At 43.8% G+C, this 19611-nt stretch overlaps 1 protein-coding gene across 1 annotated transcript in view; it reads right to left on the bottom strand.

Annotated features, from left to right (window-relative positions):
* The window catches only part of FRAS1 (Fraser extracellular matrix complex subunit 1), a 224195-nt gene that overhangs the window by 119527 nt on the left and 85057 nt on the right, over window positions 1–19611 (bottom strand). Inside the window, exons 22-25 of the mRNA XM_032224319.1 lie at window positions 12293–12441; window positions 2920–3098; window positions 1737–1853; window positions 625–739 (exon numbers count right to left, since the gene is read on the bottom strand). Of these exons, the coding sequence (XP_032080210.1) occupies window positions 625–739; window positions 1737–1853; window positions 2920–3098; window positions 12293–12441 (560 nt within the window). The remainder of the gene's footprint in view (window positions 1–624; window positions 740–1736; window positions 1854–2919; window positions 3099–12292; window positions 12442–19611) is intronic.

Raw genomic sequence — 19611 nt, 5'->3', positions numbered from 1 at the left:
GCTTCAAACATGATACAAATAACACGCCCTGTGATTCTTCCCCAATTCAGATTTTAATCCTAACCCCAGGATTCTCTTCTATTCAGTATCGGACATTCAACAGTTCTGCAGAAACCACCTACTGTCCTCAATTCACCACCCTGAGAAGTGCAAGAAGGATGTATGTGGATTTAAATTTGCGCTCCATTTCCCAGTTGTGAAGGGTAACCATTTTGCTTCCTCCAAGCCTCTCTGATTAAGCTGCAGGCAGACATTTGGCAATAGCAAGAACACTTACATACCGCTTCATCGTGCACTCAAAATCCGGGTCCTCATTTTACCGACCTCGGAAGGATGGAAGGCTGAGTCAACCTTGGTCAGGTCAGAATCGAACTGCTGGCAGAGGCAGAGTCAGCCTGCAATGCTGCATTCTAACCACTACACCACCGCGGCTCTTTCGACACTTCAGCTTTGACCAAAGAAAATTCAATGATTTCCCAAAAACTTCTTAATTTGTAAATACTTAATTGATAAATGCCTTCAGTATCCTTCAATTGACCCTCCCTGCTGCCTGGTTACCAGCCTATATTGGTTTCAGTTGTAAAAGAATCACATAAAAAATATATATATGTGAAATGATCATGCCTTGATTTGGAGGCAAGGGTACAGTCACGTTGTACGTGATTTCTTCACTTGGAGTCTGTGCGTTGACAAAAGACAGTTGATGGGGTTGAATAGGTGTCACACGATCTTCTAGTGCCTGAAAGATAGATATTTAGATAGATAAATGTGTACTTATACACCATCTTGACTTTTTTTTTACTACCTTCGTCCTATAGATGGCGCTGGTCCATTTGCATCGCACTTGTGTCCGATCGGATTGACTTCTGGGTTGAAAGGGTCAGAAGGTGAGATCACTGTTGACTGGGGGATGCCCAGTTGGGGCCACCTTTCATATCCCCAGCAGGATCTGGAGCGAAGGATCGGGGCACAACCCTCCCCACAGCAGCACTCGGGTCGCGAACGTGAGATTGATGCTTGTCAACCCAGCATCCTAACCACATGAGCTACGATACTCCTCAGTTGGTCCATTAAATATACAAAGCTTGTGTAATCTTTTATATACACAAAGTTTGCATAATTCTCTAATAAAAGCATATAGTGCAGCTCTTGTTGTGGCCCGCCAGCAGAGCTGGCAGCAGATTCAGACAGTGAGGAGGTTGGGGGGGAACAGGGACCAGTCCTGGAGTCTGGGGAAGGCTCTGATGAGGGCTCTGTGTCGGAAGAAGAGATGGGGTCAGAGCCGTATGCCAGTTATCAGCTGCCTTCAGAGTCAGCCATCAATGATGCAGACAAGCAGCTGGAGCCTGTTCCCAGTGTGTCGAACAGGGGTCGACTTGGGAGTAAGGCCACAGGTGGACGATGAATGGCCCCTCCCAGAGGAAATAAAAGAGGAACAAAAAGGGAGTGAAGTTTGCAGGAGATAATTCACTTAATTAGTTTGTGACTCTCTGAGACTCCTGGCCAAGTTTTGCAGATCTCGGCCTGGCAGCTCTCCAAGCCAGATAAGGTCTGTGACTCTAAATCCTCCCTTGAGAGGCTTTGCTGGATGTGAATGAGCAGAATTCACAGTAGATAAATAAAAGGGTTTTTTTGTCAGGACAAGGAGTTGGGAAGCCTCGGTCAGAATAGCTCTGTTCTTAGTGATCCCCAATAAAGAAACATGCATTCTTTGAGAAATATAATTCTGGACTTACCGTCATGTGAAAAGCAGAACTGGCGGAGGACACAGGTGATGCCAAGTGAGGCGGTAAGATGGCAATGTTGAACAGGTGGGTCTCAAGATGCGTCTGTGGGAAACCTGCACCAGAGACCTACAAATACGACATTACACAAAGGAAACAGAGGCAGTGAGACTTTTGTGCATCATGGCAGATAGGTACCTAGTGCCGTTATGCGTGACCCGACAAAAGGGCGAACGACAAAACCGCGCCCGACTAAAACACATCGCTAAAACCGCGACGTCATCAACGCGCCGACAACAGTGCGTCGACAGAAGGGCAATTTACAACAGCGCGTTGGCAGAAGGGCGATTTAAGTTAAGGGTTAGGTTTAGGGTTAGGTTTAGGGTTAGGGTTAGTTTTACAGCGCGCTTCTGTCGCCGCGCTGTTGTCGGCGCGATTCAGCGCTCATTCGTTTAGAACACGCGGTTTTGTCACCGTGGTTTAGTCGGGCGCGGTTTAGTCATTCGCCCTTTTGTCGGTGAACCCCGTTATGAGACTGCTGGAACAGAGAGATTACAGATCACAGAGATTACAGAGAATCTTCAATTTACAATCATTTATTTAACAACCATTCGAATTTATGGCAGCTTTGGAAAAAGTGACTTACAGCCTGTATTCACACTTACAACTGTTGCACCACCTTGTGATTACATTTATGACTGGTTGCAACATCCTGCGCTGACATGATTCCCGATATACGGCCTTCCCCCCCCCCCCAATTTCCCGCAAAAAAAAAAAACACCATTGGATTTACATAACAAAAATTAAAGGATTATAAAATAAGACCGAATTAAAGCACTTGTTGCTCTTAACGATGGTGTAATTTGTTGATGAGACAGGTCGGTAGTTTGGTGGTTCAAATCCCTAGCGCCGCATAATGGAGTGAGCTCCCGTGACTTGTCCCAGCTTCTGCCCACCTAGCAGTTCAAAAACATGTAAAAATGCAAGTAGAACAATAGGGACCCCCTTTGGTGGGAAGGTTGCAGAGTTCCATGCACCTTCTGTGTTTAGTCATGCCGGCCACATGACCACGGAGACGTCTTCAGATAGCGCTGGGTCTTCAGCTTTGAAACGGAGAGGACGACCTCCCCCTAGAGTCAGGAACGACTAGCACATACGTATGCGAGAGGGGAACCTTTACCTTTACCTAACATACCTGGAAGCGGAATGAGTCACTCTCCGTCTCGGCTCCAGAGTGCCTGTACCAAATGACACCTTCGTTGATGTCTTGTTGGGTGAAGGTGGTTGTAGAGGTGGCTCTACCTTCACTGGCCAAAGGCTGCCATCCTAATCCAGAATCATCGGCGGGCATGGGAACCAGAAACACCACTTCACCTAGGAAAGCCCAGAGAGAATAGACAGGAGGGCACTTTGAGGAGGTGAAAGTTAGCAGTTTTCTTTTTTTTTTTTTTTCAGACATCAGTGGGGCAGAAGAACAGCTGGAGCCTGTTCCCAGTGTGCGCATGCACAGAGCTGCCAGGAACAGTTAAGGAACAAGGGACGACTCAGGAGGAAAGCCACAGGTGGACGGTGAATGGCCCCTCCCATAGGGAATAAAGAGGAGTGGAGTTTGCGGGAAACAATTAGTTCGCTTAATTAGTGTGAAGATTTGTTCGTGACTCTCAGAGACTCCTTGCCAAGTAATTTCTTGTACAGCCCTTGTGTTTTGAAGATATCGGCCTGGCAGGTTTCCAAGCCTGATGAGGTCTGTGGTTGTAAATTCACCCTTGAAAGACTGTTTGCCGGGACTTTGTTGGATGTGAACGAGAGGAATTCACATTCGCTTAATAAAAAGGGATTTTGTCAGGACAAGGAGTCTGCTTTGAGATTTTGGGAAGCCTGGGACACTAGGTTTTTTTCTCAGTACATTCCACTACAAATCACCCAAAAGAAGAATCCAATGCTTCTTAGAAGCTTTATAAAACCTGATTGTTTTTAGAGACACTTGAACTGCTCTCAACAGTCATTCGAATCAAAACAGCAGTCATAGTGAGCTTCAGTATTGGTGTCCCTGCCTCCAGAAGTCTTCTGGGCTAAAATTGGATATAGTCGTTCTTGCCTTTAATCTGTTTTGACACCGGAGTTACAGATTCTATTACCCTGACAGTCTGGATATGGCGGTTTTGTCTCTATTATTTGTGCTCTTGACAAATCACTTCCCGGAGGGGGCTAATACCGAACGCCTGAGTTACGTAGAATGCATACATCTCAATTAAATAACCTCACACACCAAGCTGATCTGTCATGTTATTGGTAACTCTTCCTCTTTATGTTTCTCTCCAACGTTTTCATTCCTGCCACAGCCACTAAATTGGGCTTTGAGAGTTTAAAGCAGTGGTAGTCAACCAAAATATTTTTTTTTACAAAAAACGGACTGTATTTTGCTTGTTTTTGGCCCACCTATAACTCGCAGGAGCACTCTACAAGCCTCCTAAACGCTACTTACGGCTTTTTTTTTTTTTTTTTTGAGAGGAGGGAGGTTTTTAGGAGGTCTGCAAGTGCAAAAACTTTTTTTTTTAATTTGCCTCTTCAAAACCTTGGTGCATCTTATACTCCAAAAAATACGGTGCTTCTCGATTGTTGGTCTGATGTTAATAGGTACTTTAAAATAAATGCATGGGGTGGCTGTAGTTCTCTGTGCCCAGGAATCCTTCCTGTAGAGAGAAAGAATTGCCTTTTGCTCCTCGGTAAGGCAGATGCTGGAATGATCCACATAAACCAATGATGGCTTTCCAACAGCTTGCAGACTGTCGGTCTCAAATCAGCTTTTAAAGCACAGAAGTTGGGCGAATCACTGGAAATAGCACCGGCAGATTCTCATAAAGCATTGCCAGAAAGAAAACAGTTGCATCCAGGATCCCACTTAATGCTACGATCGGTCCCCAGACTGTTTTGACAGCCTCGGTCAAGGAAGAGAATGAAAGCCGAATGACTGGGCCATTCCCAAGAGATCCACTCTAGGCTTATAAAACAGCTAGGAAGACTGTGGAAAGCTGAGCTGTACGGTTGCTGGGATTTTGATTTAAGTGCAAGATACTACTCCTGTCAACTTTGAAGCTGGGCTGAATGAGGCCATCTTGGAAGCTTCAGTGTTGCTAGAGTAGTGCTGAGGGATAGGAAGGGGGGGGGGAAATAGAGTTAATAAAACAGTTTTATTCGTTGCTTCTTATCCTGCCTTCAGATGCTTTGAAGAATAGTTTGATCTCTTCTTCTTTGTGGCAGCCCCTGAGATATCGAAACACTGCTATCATGTTACCCCTAGTACTCAATTCCTGCAACTTTGCCTGCTATCTACATGAAACCTAGCATTACATAGCAAATGCTCAGTAGGTAAATATGAAGTACTCACCAAATTTCACACATCCTACCTCCCATGCCTGTTCTTAGAATACCATGAAGACAGCTAGGCTTCTATATTAAACTGTTCAAAGGTCTGGTGATTGACACACAATCATATCCTTAATAGATGAAAAAAATGAAGGGCCAGATCATTAAATAAATGAATTACATTGAACTATTCCATTAAAATTGTATGCCGCCCAGTCCTTTGCACAAGAGAATGACCGTTCCAGAACTTTGAATGGTAATTTCATGAATGGTGATAAGGGCTTCATGTACTGCAATACTAGACATATCTGGAATCAGGGCAATTAGCCTTTTCGTTTGACATTGTGGGGAAAAAAAGATTCAAACAAGTCCAAGAAACTCCACCTTAATGAATGCAAATCATAATAATTGGATGTGAATAGAAGAGAAGAGAGAAGAGAATACAGAATAGAGTAGAGTAGAGTAAATATGGAATGGAATAGACTAGAATAAAATAATATGTCAGCGTTCCAAATATCATCCAAAATCAAATCAGAGTCCAAGGCATAGCTTTCATCAACGTTCCAATTTAGTAAGAGAGACATGTTGGTACAATCTGTGGAAACCCGAATCTGAAAGCTTCCTGGGGTTTTCACCCAGTTAAAAGTTCATGATCTTGATCCCACATCCACAAGTCCATCATATAGTCCAATTTTCCTCTGCCACGCTGGCATTTCCACCCATCTAGTTTTGGTGAGGTGCAGAGGTGCTGACCTTGGGCTTCCAGAAAGGAATGCTTTATTTTCGCAACAACACATTCTACCATTCTACTCCTTACTATTCCCTCTCCCAATTATGCAGTGGTGGGTTTCAAAATTTTTTCGAACCTACTCTGTGGGAGTGGCTTGCCGGCCATGTGTTTTCTTTCTTTCTCTCTCTCTCTCTTTCCTTTTGTTTCTCTGTCTCTTTTTCCTTTTTTTCTTTCATCTCTCTCACTTTTGCTTTCTTTTTTCTTTTTTTCTTTATTTCTTTCTTCCTTTCTTTCTCTTTCTCTTTTTTTCTCTGTGTGAGTCTGTTTGTCTGTGTGTGTGTGTGCGTGTGTGTGGTGGGTTTCAAAATGTTTTGGAACCTCTTCTATAGGTGTGGCCTGCTTTCTGGTGGAACCTCTTCTAACGGGTTCAGTAGATTTGACGAACCGGTTCTACCAAACTGGTGTGAACTGGTAGGAACCGACCTCTGCAATTACCCCACTAATGAAACGGCATAGTAAAATAATAAGAGAGTGTGGCAGGCCAAAGATCCTAACAGGAATATGACTGCAGGCCTGACATAATAACTTTATTGTCACTTTGAAAGTACATTAATCGGCATACATTAAAATTAAATTTCATTGCATACAGCCTCTCATAGGGTCCACCTCCAATAATTGAAGCAATAATTGAATTGATGATTTCTTTCATCAGTTTCCAAGTTGTCTTGACTATAACTTGAGTTTCTGCTCTTAGGTTTCCTCAACTAGGAACCAAGCCTTACCAATTGCCTGGGACCAACCCCCAATATTTATTGCTCAGACTCGGTGTTTCTTTAAACCAGGGTAGTCAACCTTTTTATACCTACCGCCCACTTTTGTATCTCTGTTAGTAGTAAAATTTTCTAACCGCCCACTGGTCCCACAGTAATGGTGATTTTATGAAAACCTAATGAAAATTTTTAAATAATGATGATTTTTTAAAAAAAAGTCAATTAAATTTAAAAAAAGGAAAGCGCTTCAGTATCGGACAAAACCCCTACTGCCCACCATGAAAGATGCACCTAGATTTTCACCCTCTTTTTTGAGGGAAAAAGGTGCGTCTTATACTCTGAAAAATATGGTAAACAATACCGCAATCGAGGTACTGTCAAAAAAAGCTAACAGTAAACAGTCCAACCAAAGAGCCACCAAGACCAGCATGGACACCAACGGGACAAGCCTCTAGAACGGTGATGGCTAACCTTTTTGTCATCGCGGGTTGAAAGCGAATGCACGTGTGTGCCCACACCCATAATGCAATGCCCGTGCAACTCCCTGTGGCCCGCCCCCTGTACATGCACACATGACCACTCCACACTCCCCCACGCATGTGTCCACAACACACACACCCCATGCCTGTTTTGGGCCTAGCAGGCCTCCCTGCAGCATCTGGGGTCCAAAAACGGGGTGCAGGGGGGGGTGAGCATCCCCCATGCTTCCCCCGTGCATGCTCACACATCTCCCGCATGTGCCCCCACCCCCATGCATGGCAAAGACCCGAAAACCATCTGGCCGGCAGGAGACCCACACATGGGTGGTGGAGCTGAGCTGGGGCAATGGTCTCCCATGCACAAAGAGAAACCTCTGCGTGCCACCTGTGGCATTTGTGTGACGGGTTTGCCATCACGGCTCTAGAACAAGAGTGTCCAACTCAAGGTCCGGGGGTCAGATCTTGCCCATGGGGTGCTTAAACCTGGCCCGCGGGGCTGCCCTAGAAACAGGGAAGGACCAGACTGCAGTGCCTCTGCTAGTAAAAATGGACATCGGGATGGCCGTCTCCCGAGCTCTGTTTTCATTGGCAGTGGGTTGCAGTGAAAAACGGAGATCAGGAGCCTGTTTTCACTGGCAGAGTACTCGGCCAATTACAGGCGTCCCTGACACGAGTGATGTTGAGCTGGCCACACCCACCGAAGTCATGCCCACCCTGATCACACCCACCTTGGCCCCTACAAGTCGAACACAACTCTGATGTGGCCCTCAATGAAACAGAGTTTGACACCCCTGCTCTAGAATATAAATAAGAGACCAAAACCCACTCCCTACTACCACTGATGACGTTACCTATCTGGGTAATGAAATGTCTTCAAGAAAATAACCAAGCTCAGACAGCACCAAGGACACCTCGGAATACTATTGCATGAGTGTGCACGTTCTGAGCCGGGTTTAAGAATTGCACCATCCAGGGTTGCAAAAATGAGCAGGATATAGCAATAGCAATAGCAGTTAGACTTATATACCGCTTCATAGGGCTTTCAGCCCTCTCTAAGCAGTTTACAGAGTCAGCATATCGCCCACACAGTCTGGGTCCTCATTTCACCCACCTCGGAAGGATGGAAGGCTGAGTCAACCTTGAGCCGGTGAGATTAGAACCGCTGAACTGCAGATAACAGTCAGCTGAAGTGGCCTGCAGTACTGCAGCCTAACCACTGCGCCACCTCGGCTCTTAATATCCTCAGGCTTCCCTCCTCTTTATTATTTTTATTTTACTTTTATTTTTTTAAAAAAAGTTTTATGGAGTTTCATCACAACAAAATTTTCCTCAAGTAAACTGCAGCTCTTTTTGTCACCAGGAGGGGGTGCAAGAGCACTAGTGTTACAGTTAATGTTATAGCTCCCTCTACTGATAAAGAAAAGCATTGCTTTAAAAAAAAAAACAAGGAAAGGTTAAGAAATGTCACCAGATCAAGAGGCTGAGAACTTAAGGCATTTTTTTTCTTCCCTTAACTCACCTTCCTAAACAAACAAGCAAACAAACAAGGTTCAGAAATGTCCCACACATCTAAAAGATTCTGGGGAGTACAGAAAAGGAACTTAAGCCCCATAATCTGTAATTTTTCACACCCTTGCTTTACTGAGTTTGTGTAGGTCCAAGGATATTCTCATTAATAAAAATAATCGAGGAGGGTTACGCTTTGCTTTCTTACGTGCCAACTTCAATTTTCCTTTAATTGGATTCCTTTAATTAAAGGAAATCTTTTAGATAAGATAAGGTAGCAGCCACAGAGGTATCCATTAGCAACCGTCTGCCTAGGCTTAGCATCTTAAAAAAAAAAAAAGCCAAATTAAATTACCCTAGGAGAGGCCACATTTCTAGGATTCCCTCCAGGTAGATGTTTGATTCCTTTAAATGAGGTTAATTTTGTTTCCCCCATAGAGACTTTCAGCCTCTGACTGCTGGGGATTATAAAAATTGTATGGCCACTATATAAACAATACTCATTAGGAAAGGTTACGCCGTTCAGTCATGATATTTCCAGACTGATCTTGGGCAAATCTGACTTTACAAAATTGTTAAAAAGACTGATGTCCGTGTGGGGTGTGTGTATGTGTGTGTGTGTGTATGTATAACATTTGTGCTAATAAATAAATAAAGGGAGATTAGTATAGATCTATTTCAAGCTATTTAGCTCTCATCAGCTAGCCATACCCTTACTGGGATAATTATTTCCTTGGCTCAGCTGATAAGGGAGGAGAGCTTGTGGCTTAGAGGCTAATACAACTGCCTAACATATAAAAACAGCCCAGGTTCGAATCCCAGTAAAGGTATGGCTAGCTGATGAGAGCTAAATAGCTTGAAACAGATCTATACTAGTCTCCCCTCATTTATTTATCAGCACAAATGCAACACAAAAATGGTTTTCTGCCTGGAAGGCTCCTAGGGTGGAGCTGAAAGGCAAAAGGGAAGCTGTATGCTCCCTCCCATATTTGGGCGCGCGCGCATGCGCACACACACACACTACAGTCTTTTTAACAATTTTGCAAAGTAAGATTTGCCATATATAAATCAGTGGTGGAATTCAAAAAAAATTGGTGGGCATGGCATGGCTTGGTGGGTGTGGCAGATTTTACAGATACTGCAAATTCTCCATTCCCACACCACTCCAGGGGAAGGTTATTGTAAAATCACCATTTCCTCCCGATCAGGGACTCAGGAGGCAGATAATATATGGGGGCAGAGCCAGTCGGGGGTTCCCCTTGCACATATGTGCTAGTCGTTCCCGACTCTAGGAGGTGGTGCTCATCTCTGTTTCAAAGCTGAAGAGCCAGCGCTGTCCGAAGATGTCTCCTTGGTCATGTGGCCGGCATGACTAAATGCCGAAGGCGCACGGAATGCTGTTCCCTTCCCTCCAAAGGTGGTTCCTATTTTTCTACTTGCATTTTCTACGTGCTTTCAAACTGCTAGGTTGGCAGAAGCTGGGACAAGTAACGGGAGGTCACCCCGTTATGCAACGCAAGGATTCAAACTGCCGACCTTTCTGATCGACAAGCTCAGTGTCTTAGCCACCGAGTCACCGTGTCCCGATCGGCGTATTAAGGATGTTTTATTGTGCTACTTTGCACTGTGATTTTTATTTTTATTTATTACACCCACAGACTCTTTATTGGATGGTTTACGGAGGTATCGGAAAATGTGAAGAGTCTCTTCTTCTATTGCAGTGGCTATAAATAGGGCCAATTAATAAAGAGGTTGGGGCATTTTACTTTAGCACCCAACATATAACACTCTCAACTCAAATGAGGTAGGCAGAGATACAAAAAAAACTATTGATGGATTTAATTGTCCTTGTCTAAAGACTTCGAAATATCTTCTGGCTATTGAACGAGCCTGAAAATGAGAGAAATGGATACGGAAGATTACACAGAAACATTTCAGCTTTCTGTGCTTCCCTAATGTTGATTTAATTTTAGGTCTGGAGAGACCGCATTATACAAATCTATCAATTTCTGGTAATTTCTGAGATGATAGGAGTAAGGTGACTTATCATCCTTCCCATCCTGAAGGAAAATTTCTGGGTTTTGTCATCAGTTTGGGCTGAATATATTTTTGAGACGATACCACCAGAGAAATAGGTGCCTCTGCCAGCGAAAATGGAGCTCAGGAGCCCATTTTCACTGGCAGAGTGCTTGGGCCACCACAGGCATCCCTGACATGAGTGACATCGAGCTGACCACGCACCCTGCCCCCCCCCCCCGAGGTCAAACACAACCCTGAAGCGGCCCTCAATGAAATCGAGTTTGACACCTCTGGTCTACATTAATCTTTCTAATGCAGATTAACAAGCAGAGCGACCGCCGACAACACCTCGTCTTGACAACACAAAAGATGTTTTCAATAACACCCTTTTTAAAGCACCATGCTCTGCACACTCTGCATTTTAAGTATTCCAAGTATTTTATCAGCTGCAAACAAATATACATCAAACACCGAAGAGCTTAGCCTGTACGGAATACCATTACATCTAATGCTTGTTTTTCTAGGCCGTTCCCTGGGAGCTGCAAAGTCTGATCACGTAGCGTTAGTTTGTTTTTCTTAAATCTGGAAGACTTCTTTGTGACTTCAATGAAAAACATGCAGACCCTGCCTGAAGAAATGTTGTTTTCCAAGGCACACAGCAACACAAGGGCACACATATGTTCGAATATAGGTAGGAACTTTCTATCATTATAATTATAGGCGATATAGTCTTTCCAGAAAGTGCATATAGTCAAGGCTATTGGTTTTCCCAGTTGCAATGTGTGGCTATGAAAAGTTGGACCATAAGAAAGGCTGAGCGCCAAAGAATGGGGACCTTTGAACTCCGGTGCTGGAGAAGACTCCTGCGAGTGCCTTGGACTGCAAGGCAATCCAACCAGTCATTCCTAGAGAAGATCAACCTTGACTGCTCTTTAGGAGGCCAGATTCTGAAGAGGAAACTCAAATACTTTGGCCACCTAATGAGAAGGAAGGACTCCCTGGAGAAGAGCCTCATGCTGGGAAAGATTGAGTGCCTGGGGTTATGTCATCACCTTTTGCATGTCAGGGTTCCAAAGGAGAATAATTTGGAGAATAATTTGACCCCCTCTTCTTGGTGGCAACCCCTGAAGTACTGGAAGACTGTTATCATGCCCCCCCCCAGTCCTAGACTTTTCCCTGGACTAGCCAAAACCAAATCCTGCAACTGTTTTTCATATGTCTAATTATCTTAGTTGCTCTTCTCTGCACTTACAATACAATACAATAGCAGAGTTGGAAGTTGCCCTAATTAAACCGTGAGCCTCAAGCCAAGCTTCAAAAGAAATCCAGTTATTTTTAGGAGCAACATGTCGGCATGTACCCAAGTGAAGCCAACTCTGACCCCACAACCTAATTATGACCCTGTTTCCTCTCTCCCCCCAGGGTGTGTCATAAATCACATTTTCCAATGGAGCACTTTCGAGCTGTAGAAATCATGCCCCTCCAGCTACTGGGAGACAGCCTTGAGAAAGATATGCGTGGAATGTACTTTTGTTTGTGGCTGCTGTGCTGCTTCATGAGTTCCCCTTGCCTATGGCAACTCGAGAGCAGCCCAGGGATGCTTTGAGGGTTGACATTGCGATTTTCTGACAAGCAAAAGTCAAAGGGGAAGCCTTAATAACTCAAGAAGTTCCATACACACACACACATCCCACTTACCATATTGTGGCTTGTCCTTAATGTTATAGATGATTGCAGAATCACTGGCCCCAAACATCTCGGCTTGCAGATTTTTTTTGGTGATTTGCAACATGCCTCCCTCTGGGACCCAGACAGTAGAGCTGATCACCAGGCGGGGAATGCCACTGCTCTGCAAAGAAGATTGAACACACATAATGTCATTAAATGAAGCTATTAATGGGGAGGCGAGGTTGGAAGATAAGAATAGCCTGAGTCTTTTGAGTATTTGTGGGACAAATCTTAAGGTGACATCTTCAAACAAGGCACCTGCTGAATTTCCAAAGGGATTGAAATTTATACCATCACCCATAGACCAATGGAATGCTCTAACGGTGGCATTGGTTTCTATGAACTTGTCAGCTGCAAGAAATCAAAAGGCAGGATAGAGTTCAAAAGCACTACAATTTTATTTAATGTTACACTCTGTGGGAACTCCCCGCCCCCAAGAAAATAAAATATTTTGGGGAATATTAAAAGAGGCAGAATATTATATTTCCCCAAAGGAATTTTTTTTTAACAAAGGCAGAAAGCAGCCTCAACAGCATCCAGCAGATGCCTGAAGTCTTTAGAGATGGATATTTTGTGCCCATTAAGAAATCGGGGCAATCTATTCATAAACAAAACATCTTCAGCTCCAGTTGATGGGATTAAGGACGGTACAGCACCTTCAGGATGTAATAGGATCAACCCACTACATACATACATACATACATACATACATACATACATACATACATACATACATACATATATATCTGTTCTGACCCCCCTCGTCCTACACCAAAGCACGTCGAGACAAAAATACTGCAAGGATTTATTAACACACAGACAGGACTTGGGCAGCAAGCCAGCACAGACTAACCTTGGCAGCAATCCAGCCTGCCAAGCTAGCCACAAAAGTTCTCCAACTTTAGTGAATACGTTGACTCCTGCAAAGGGGCGTGTGCACAATCATTCCTTTTATAGTCTTGAGAGGAGCCTAATTACCACCAGCTGAGTGCAATTATCTCCTGTAACTGCGTAACTGTTCCTTACGCCTATTAGCTCTCCGTTGCTGGGCATCCAGGAACAACTCCCTTGGCTCCTCCCCACTGCTCCAATGCATGACATCCAGATCACACTCCCTTGGCTCCTCCCCACTGGTCCAAGGCTCAGGCACCTCCTGGTGGCCAACCAGCCTCTCTGGTCCCTGCTCGGAGTCTGAACCCTGTCCAGGGTCCTCCACATCTTCCAGAGCCGACTCATAGGGTCCCTCGCTATCGGAGTCTGTTTGCAGCTCCAACGGCTCCTGTTGGGCCACAACACATATCTGTCTCTCTCTCTCTCTCCTCATTTGCATGTGAATGCAGCTACTGAGGATCCGATACATGTAATAAAAATGCCACTTTGGGTCTTTCAAAATCCAGCAACCTTTGAAAACATCCCAAGGGTGCTTTTTCAAATGACAGCTAGACTTTATTTTTTTTCTTTTGCTTGAAGACATTTTGCTTCTCTCTCATAGCAATAGCAGTTGGACTTATATACTGCTTCATAGGGCTTTCAGCCCTCTCTAAGCGGTTTACAGAGTCAGCGTATCGCCCCCACAGTCTGGGTCCTCATTTCACCCACCTCGGAAGGATGGAAGGCTGAGTCAACCCTGAGCCGGTGAGATTTGAACCGCTGAACTGCAGATAACAGTCAGCTGAAGTGGCCTGCAGTGCTGCACCCTAACCACTGTGCCACCTCGGCTCATCCAGAAGCTTCTTCGGTTCTCCAGAAGGGAAAAACAAAGGAAGTCCATCTGCCTTTTGAAAAAAATGCACCTTTGGGACAACCATGACCTGGATGATTTGAGAATCTCCATCTACTTTGAAAATATCCATATTCCATTGTTTCGTTGTCAAACTTTGAGAGCTAGTGGTTCAGAGTTTAACTCTGTACTTTGCGACTTATTCAATCAAATTAAGCAAACTTTGGCTTAGCTGTGGACCCAATGAAGTGGTCCATGACATTTCCCAACAGCTCTTTGTGAAAGGTAACCAGAGCAAAGAGGCTATTTTAAGTTACAACTCGGTGCATATCTGCAAAACGGGGATGCAGATTAAATCCATTAAACCCCTGTCCTTGATCATTATTATTATAATTAATTTTGCTGTGCTTCTAATTGCTAAGAGGATCCTAACGAGCTCATTGGGAACATTTCTGGATGCTCTTTAAGGGTTGGGATGGTAGGTCAATGAGCTCATTAAAGTAGATTGTTTTACTCGGCAAAAAATAGGGAGCGTATTCAGAAATCGATTGTTTTTAAAAGCAAGGTTGTACAATCAGTTCACGGTTACCTTATTGTATTATGGATGAAATCAGAGAGATTTGAAATGTCTTGAACAATCAAGGAATGTTTGTAGGGGAAAATCAGGCAGATCCGGGGGTGATGGTGGAGTTAAATGTGTCATCAGCTTAGAGTTCTTACATTGCCACAAACAATGAGCCCCTCTTGAATTCTGTTGACCCTTGTCTGCAGTGATAGGATTCAACCCACTTAACAACTGCTTCGCTGAAAATGTGAGTGTGAGTGGCTTCCATGCATGCGCATGCGCGCAGCCTCTGCATATGCATGCACGCCTTCCATGCGTGCACATGCACACGGCTTCCGCACATGTGTGACTTCCGCCACGCGGCAAGGGTCGACTGAGCAGCCCTTTCGGGGCCTGCTCACGCTTCATCTCTGCTCTCCGGGGCAGCGGCTGCTTCTCTCCGCTGCTGCTCTTGGCTGGGAGAAAGAGCGTCTCTTGTGCACTTTAGCAACTGTGAGCCGCCGCTTTTCTCTAAGTCCCATCTGGAAAGTGCGCAGCACAGAGAAGCAGCAGCTTCTATATAGGGCGGGGGGGGAGGGTAGCCAATGGTCGATTTTACCGGTTCTCCGAACTGTGCAAAATCATAACAAACGGTTCGCCTGCGCCAGTCTGAAAAGGCTGAATCCCACTCCTGCTTATTGGTGCCATTTCAGATTTGAACGTTAGTTGACTAGTTTCTTGTGCATAGGTTTGAGCAATTAATCCTTCTGAATTTTAACTTAAGCTGGACATTAATCTCATTTAATTCCACCTCCTAGCACATCCTGCTCTTATTTACATATTCCTAAGTGTTCTGACACCCCTCGTCCCACACCAACACACTCCGAGCCAAAGATAAGTTACGGCATTTAATTAACAGACAGACAGGTCCTTTGCAGAAAACCCGCACAGACAAGCTTGGGCAGCAATCCAGCACAGATAAGCCATGGCAGCAATCCAGCCTGACAAGCTCAAACAATGTTATCCAGCATTAAGTTCCTGTGTTGACTTCTGCAAAAGGGGCATGTGCACAAAGCAGTCCTTTTATAGTCTGGAGAGGAGCCTAAAGACCACCAGCTGAGTGCTATTACCTCCTGTACTTGCGCAACTGTTGCTGACGCCTATTAGCTCTTCGGTGCCGGGCACTCGAGGAACAACTCACTGCTGACGTCAGGATCACACTCCCTTGTCTCTGCCCCACTGGTCCAAGGGCTCAGGCGCCTCCTGGTGGCCAACCAGCCTCTCTGCGCCCTGCTCGGATTTGGAACCCTGTCCAGGGTCCTCCACATCCTCCAGAGCCGACTCATAGGGCCCCTCGCTGTCGGAGTCTGGTGGCAGCTCCAACGCGCTCCTGCTGGGCCACACACACCTAAGTATATGCATTTTTTTAAAAAAAGGGAGAATGACTGCTTTAGACTTCACAATATTTTTCCTCTAGACTTATCTACAGTCATTGTTCAAAAGGGTCACAGTCCTTTTTTTTTTTTTAGGTACTGTTCTGTAATCAAATATACATCCTGTTATTCATTTTCCAATACATTTTGAGGATGTTTGGAAACAAAATTGCTAGAGTGGTTCCATTTCAAGGTTCAGCAGAGCTACTTCCTCAATTCTAGAGGAGCTATAAAACCCTTCCCCAAAGCATCACTTTTCCATGGCTCAAAAAGAAAATTAAATAAAATACTTTATGCAGTTAACTTCTTTGATCAACAGCAATTAAAAAGCGAGGAAATAAAAAGGGCATAGCCTGCTTAAATCAGTTGTGCAGCAATCGGGGGGTAACGGATGAGACGGCTTTTCAGAAACAACTCAGTGACGCAACGTGCACAGCATGGTGGAGAAAAAGATGGTGCGAGGAAGCCACATGCAGATTTGATGCTTAAATAATATTTATTCGGGGGAGAATAGGAAATACAGGTAGTCCTGGATTTAGGACCACAATTGAGGCCAAAAATTTCCATTGCTAAGCAAGACAGTAGTTAATAGCAATAGTACTTAGAATTATATATCGCCCCATAGCGTTTAGAACAGTCTTGCTGTGGCCCATCAGTAGCAGGCATAGATGGCAGCAGATTCAGACAGTGAGGAGGTTGGGGAGAAGATGGGCCAGTCCGGAGTCTGGGGAAGGCTCTGATGACGGCTCGGAGGCAGAGAGGGGGCCAGGGCCATATGACAGTTATCAGCTGCCTTCAGAGTCGGACATCAGTGAGGCAGAAGAACAGCTGGAGCCTGTTCCCAGTGGTGCACACGCAGAGAGCTGCCAGACGAAGGGAACAGCTAAAGAACAGGGGCCCGACTTGGGAGTAAGGTCACAGGTGACGGTGAATGGCCCCTCCCAGAGGAATAAAAGAGGAGCGACAGGGGGGAGTGGAGTTTGCAGGAGACAATTAATTCGCTTATTCTCTGTCTCCAAGACGCCTTGCCAAGTTTTGCAGATATCGGCCTGGCAGCTCTCGAGCCAGATAAGGTCTGTGACTGCAAGTCCTCCCTTGAAAGACTTGGCTGCATGTGAATAACAGAATTCACAGGAAATAAAATAAAAGGGTTAAAAAAGCAATACAAGTATGAGTTAAAGGTTGTCCCATTTTTCAAGCAAGGATACATTACTTCACACTAGTGTCCTCAGAAAAAATTCCAAGCTGGTAGTTGCCTAACTCCAACTACAAGTAAAGCTGCAGGGGGGTATCTGTCAATTTAAAAAGTAATATCCCTATCACAGGCATCCGTTTTCAGCTGAGAATAATAATATTCATGCAGCTCAGTTAAAGCTACCACAACTGAACTGTTAAAAGAACCAAGTGACCACTAGATGGCCACAGAGAGATACAAAAAAATTGCTAATTCTTTGCCGCCACCTAGGGGTTTTCAGAATGTCACAGGTCAGATACAACCCTACCTAAAAACCACATTTTTTGATGACAGTCAGAGGTGATATTCAGCCAGTTCAGACCGGTTCGGGCGAACCAGTAGCTCCCGCCCACCTGCCATCATGCCCTTTATTTCCTGCTTTCTAGCTCATCTCAATCTTAATTAATAATCCCATGGAAATTTCTTTGAAAATCTTAGCCTTTTGCAAAATACAGGTTCTGGGAATTTACGCAATGTTGCGCATCCTTCATTTCATCTTCTGTAATTGGCTTGTTAAGCAATTCCTTTTGTTGATCTGTAAATTTCATAATCTAGTGTTGTATCCAAATATTCTATAACAGTGGTGGGATTCAGCCAGTGCACACCTATCCGGGAGAACCGGTTTTTAACTTTCTAAGCAGTTCGGAGAACCGGTTGTTGGAAAAAATCTTTTGTTTCTTTCCACTTTACGGGGTTAATCTTGTAAGGAAGGCAGGAAGGAAATATTCTGGTGTTGTTTCTAGCCTAATCTTTATTGCCCTGCTTACAGAAACTGCCTCTCCGGTTAACCCTTATTACCATTGTAACAGCTAAGGTGAAGCGCCCATTGATGTGAGTGATGTTGAGTTGGCCACGCCCACCCAGTCACATGAGCACCGAGCCCCACCTACCCAGCTGGTCATTAGGGCAGAGAACCGGTTGTTAAATTATTTAACAATAAGAGCCGAGGTGGCGCAGTGGTTAGGGTGCAGTACTGCAGGCCACTTCAGCTGACTGTTATCTGCAGTTCAGCGGTTCTAATCTCACCGGCTCAAGGTTGACTCAGCCTTCCATCATTCTGAGGTGGGTGAAATAAGGACCCAGACTGTGGGGGCAATATGCTGACTCTGTAAACCGCTTAGAGAGGGCTGAAAGCCCTATGAAGCAGTATATGTCTAACTGTTATTGCTATTGCTATTTGAATCCCACCACTGCTCTATAAACTTTTACAAACTTGACTTCTGTTTTCCATATAGTTGACAATAGTATTTAACAAACTGATTTACCATCTCTTCTGAAGCTGAAATATAATTCTTTCTGTCTGAAGTGATAGTTGTATATTTATTTATTTATTTTTGGCATTTTAATGTGTTTTATTGTGAACCATTCAGAAAATTTTGAATATTGGGTGGATTATTTTTTATTTTTTTTAAAAAAACACCTAGTTGATAGGCCAACAATTTGTGTGGCTCATTATTTTTCTCGAAATACTTCTGCTTAAGAAAATTCATCTTTTTCTAAGATTCATTTACTTCCAAATGATATGCTTGATAATGAATTGTCTTAATTTTTGTTTCTTTATTCAGCATTAGATTCTGTTAGAGTTTTGACTCCAGCTGCTTCAACTCTATACTTCTGTTCTTCTGAATGTTATTTGAAAAATAGATCACTACTTACACTACAATCAGCTCCTCTTATTTTCCCTCTAGGATGAGATATATTTTTTTTTAAACTTCTCTGCTGTTTAAAAAAAAAAGGTTGACCAGAAAGAAACAAATTATTTTTTCAATTGTTTCTTCGAATTGAAGAATGAGATTTTTGATCCTTTGCAAATCGAATGGTCCCCCGTCTTCCCCTCTAAAAATCTGGACAAATCTACTTCATAAATAGCTAAATGTAAACTTTCTGTATTTTGTTGCTTTCTGTTCAATACCAAATAAATAATCTCATAATGCGTTACTGGATTTTCATACTGCAAAGAAAGAAACAACAGAAGTTGAATTAGTTTGGTAGAAGCACTTGAACTCAAATTGGCACTTCAATTTGATATCTGCTTGAACGAATAATAATAAAAGTGTTCAAACTCGCCTTTTTCTGGGCCATTCCTGAGTGCACTTTTAGATTGGATTATAAATCTGTGTTAAAATGAACGCTGTGGTTTCTTTAAAGTGTAAATGTCTGGGATATATCTACTGTTCAAAAAGTTATACGCATGTAATATAAAGGATAATAATGATCTTAATGTATAAGAGTGGGATGAATTGAATACTTTGGTATAATTGTATGTAGTGACCATTTTATATTAGAAAGACAGACCTTGGTATATTAAACGGATCAATGATGATGTAATGAACAATATATATATACATACATACATAC

Source organism: Thamnophis elegans, chromosome 9 (genome assembly GCF_009769535.1).
Source record: "Thamnophis elegans isolate rThaEle1 chromosome 9, rThaEle1.pri, whole genome shotgun sequence".
Lineage (NCBI taxonomy): Eukaryota > Metazoa > Chordata > Lepidosauria > Squamata > Colubridae > Thamnophis > Thamnophis elegans.
This window is presented reverse-complemented; position numbering and strand designations above follow the sequence as displayed.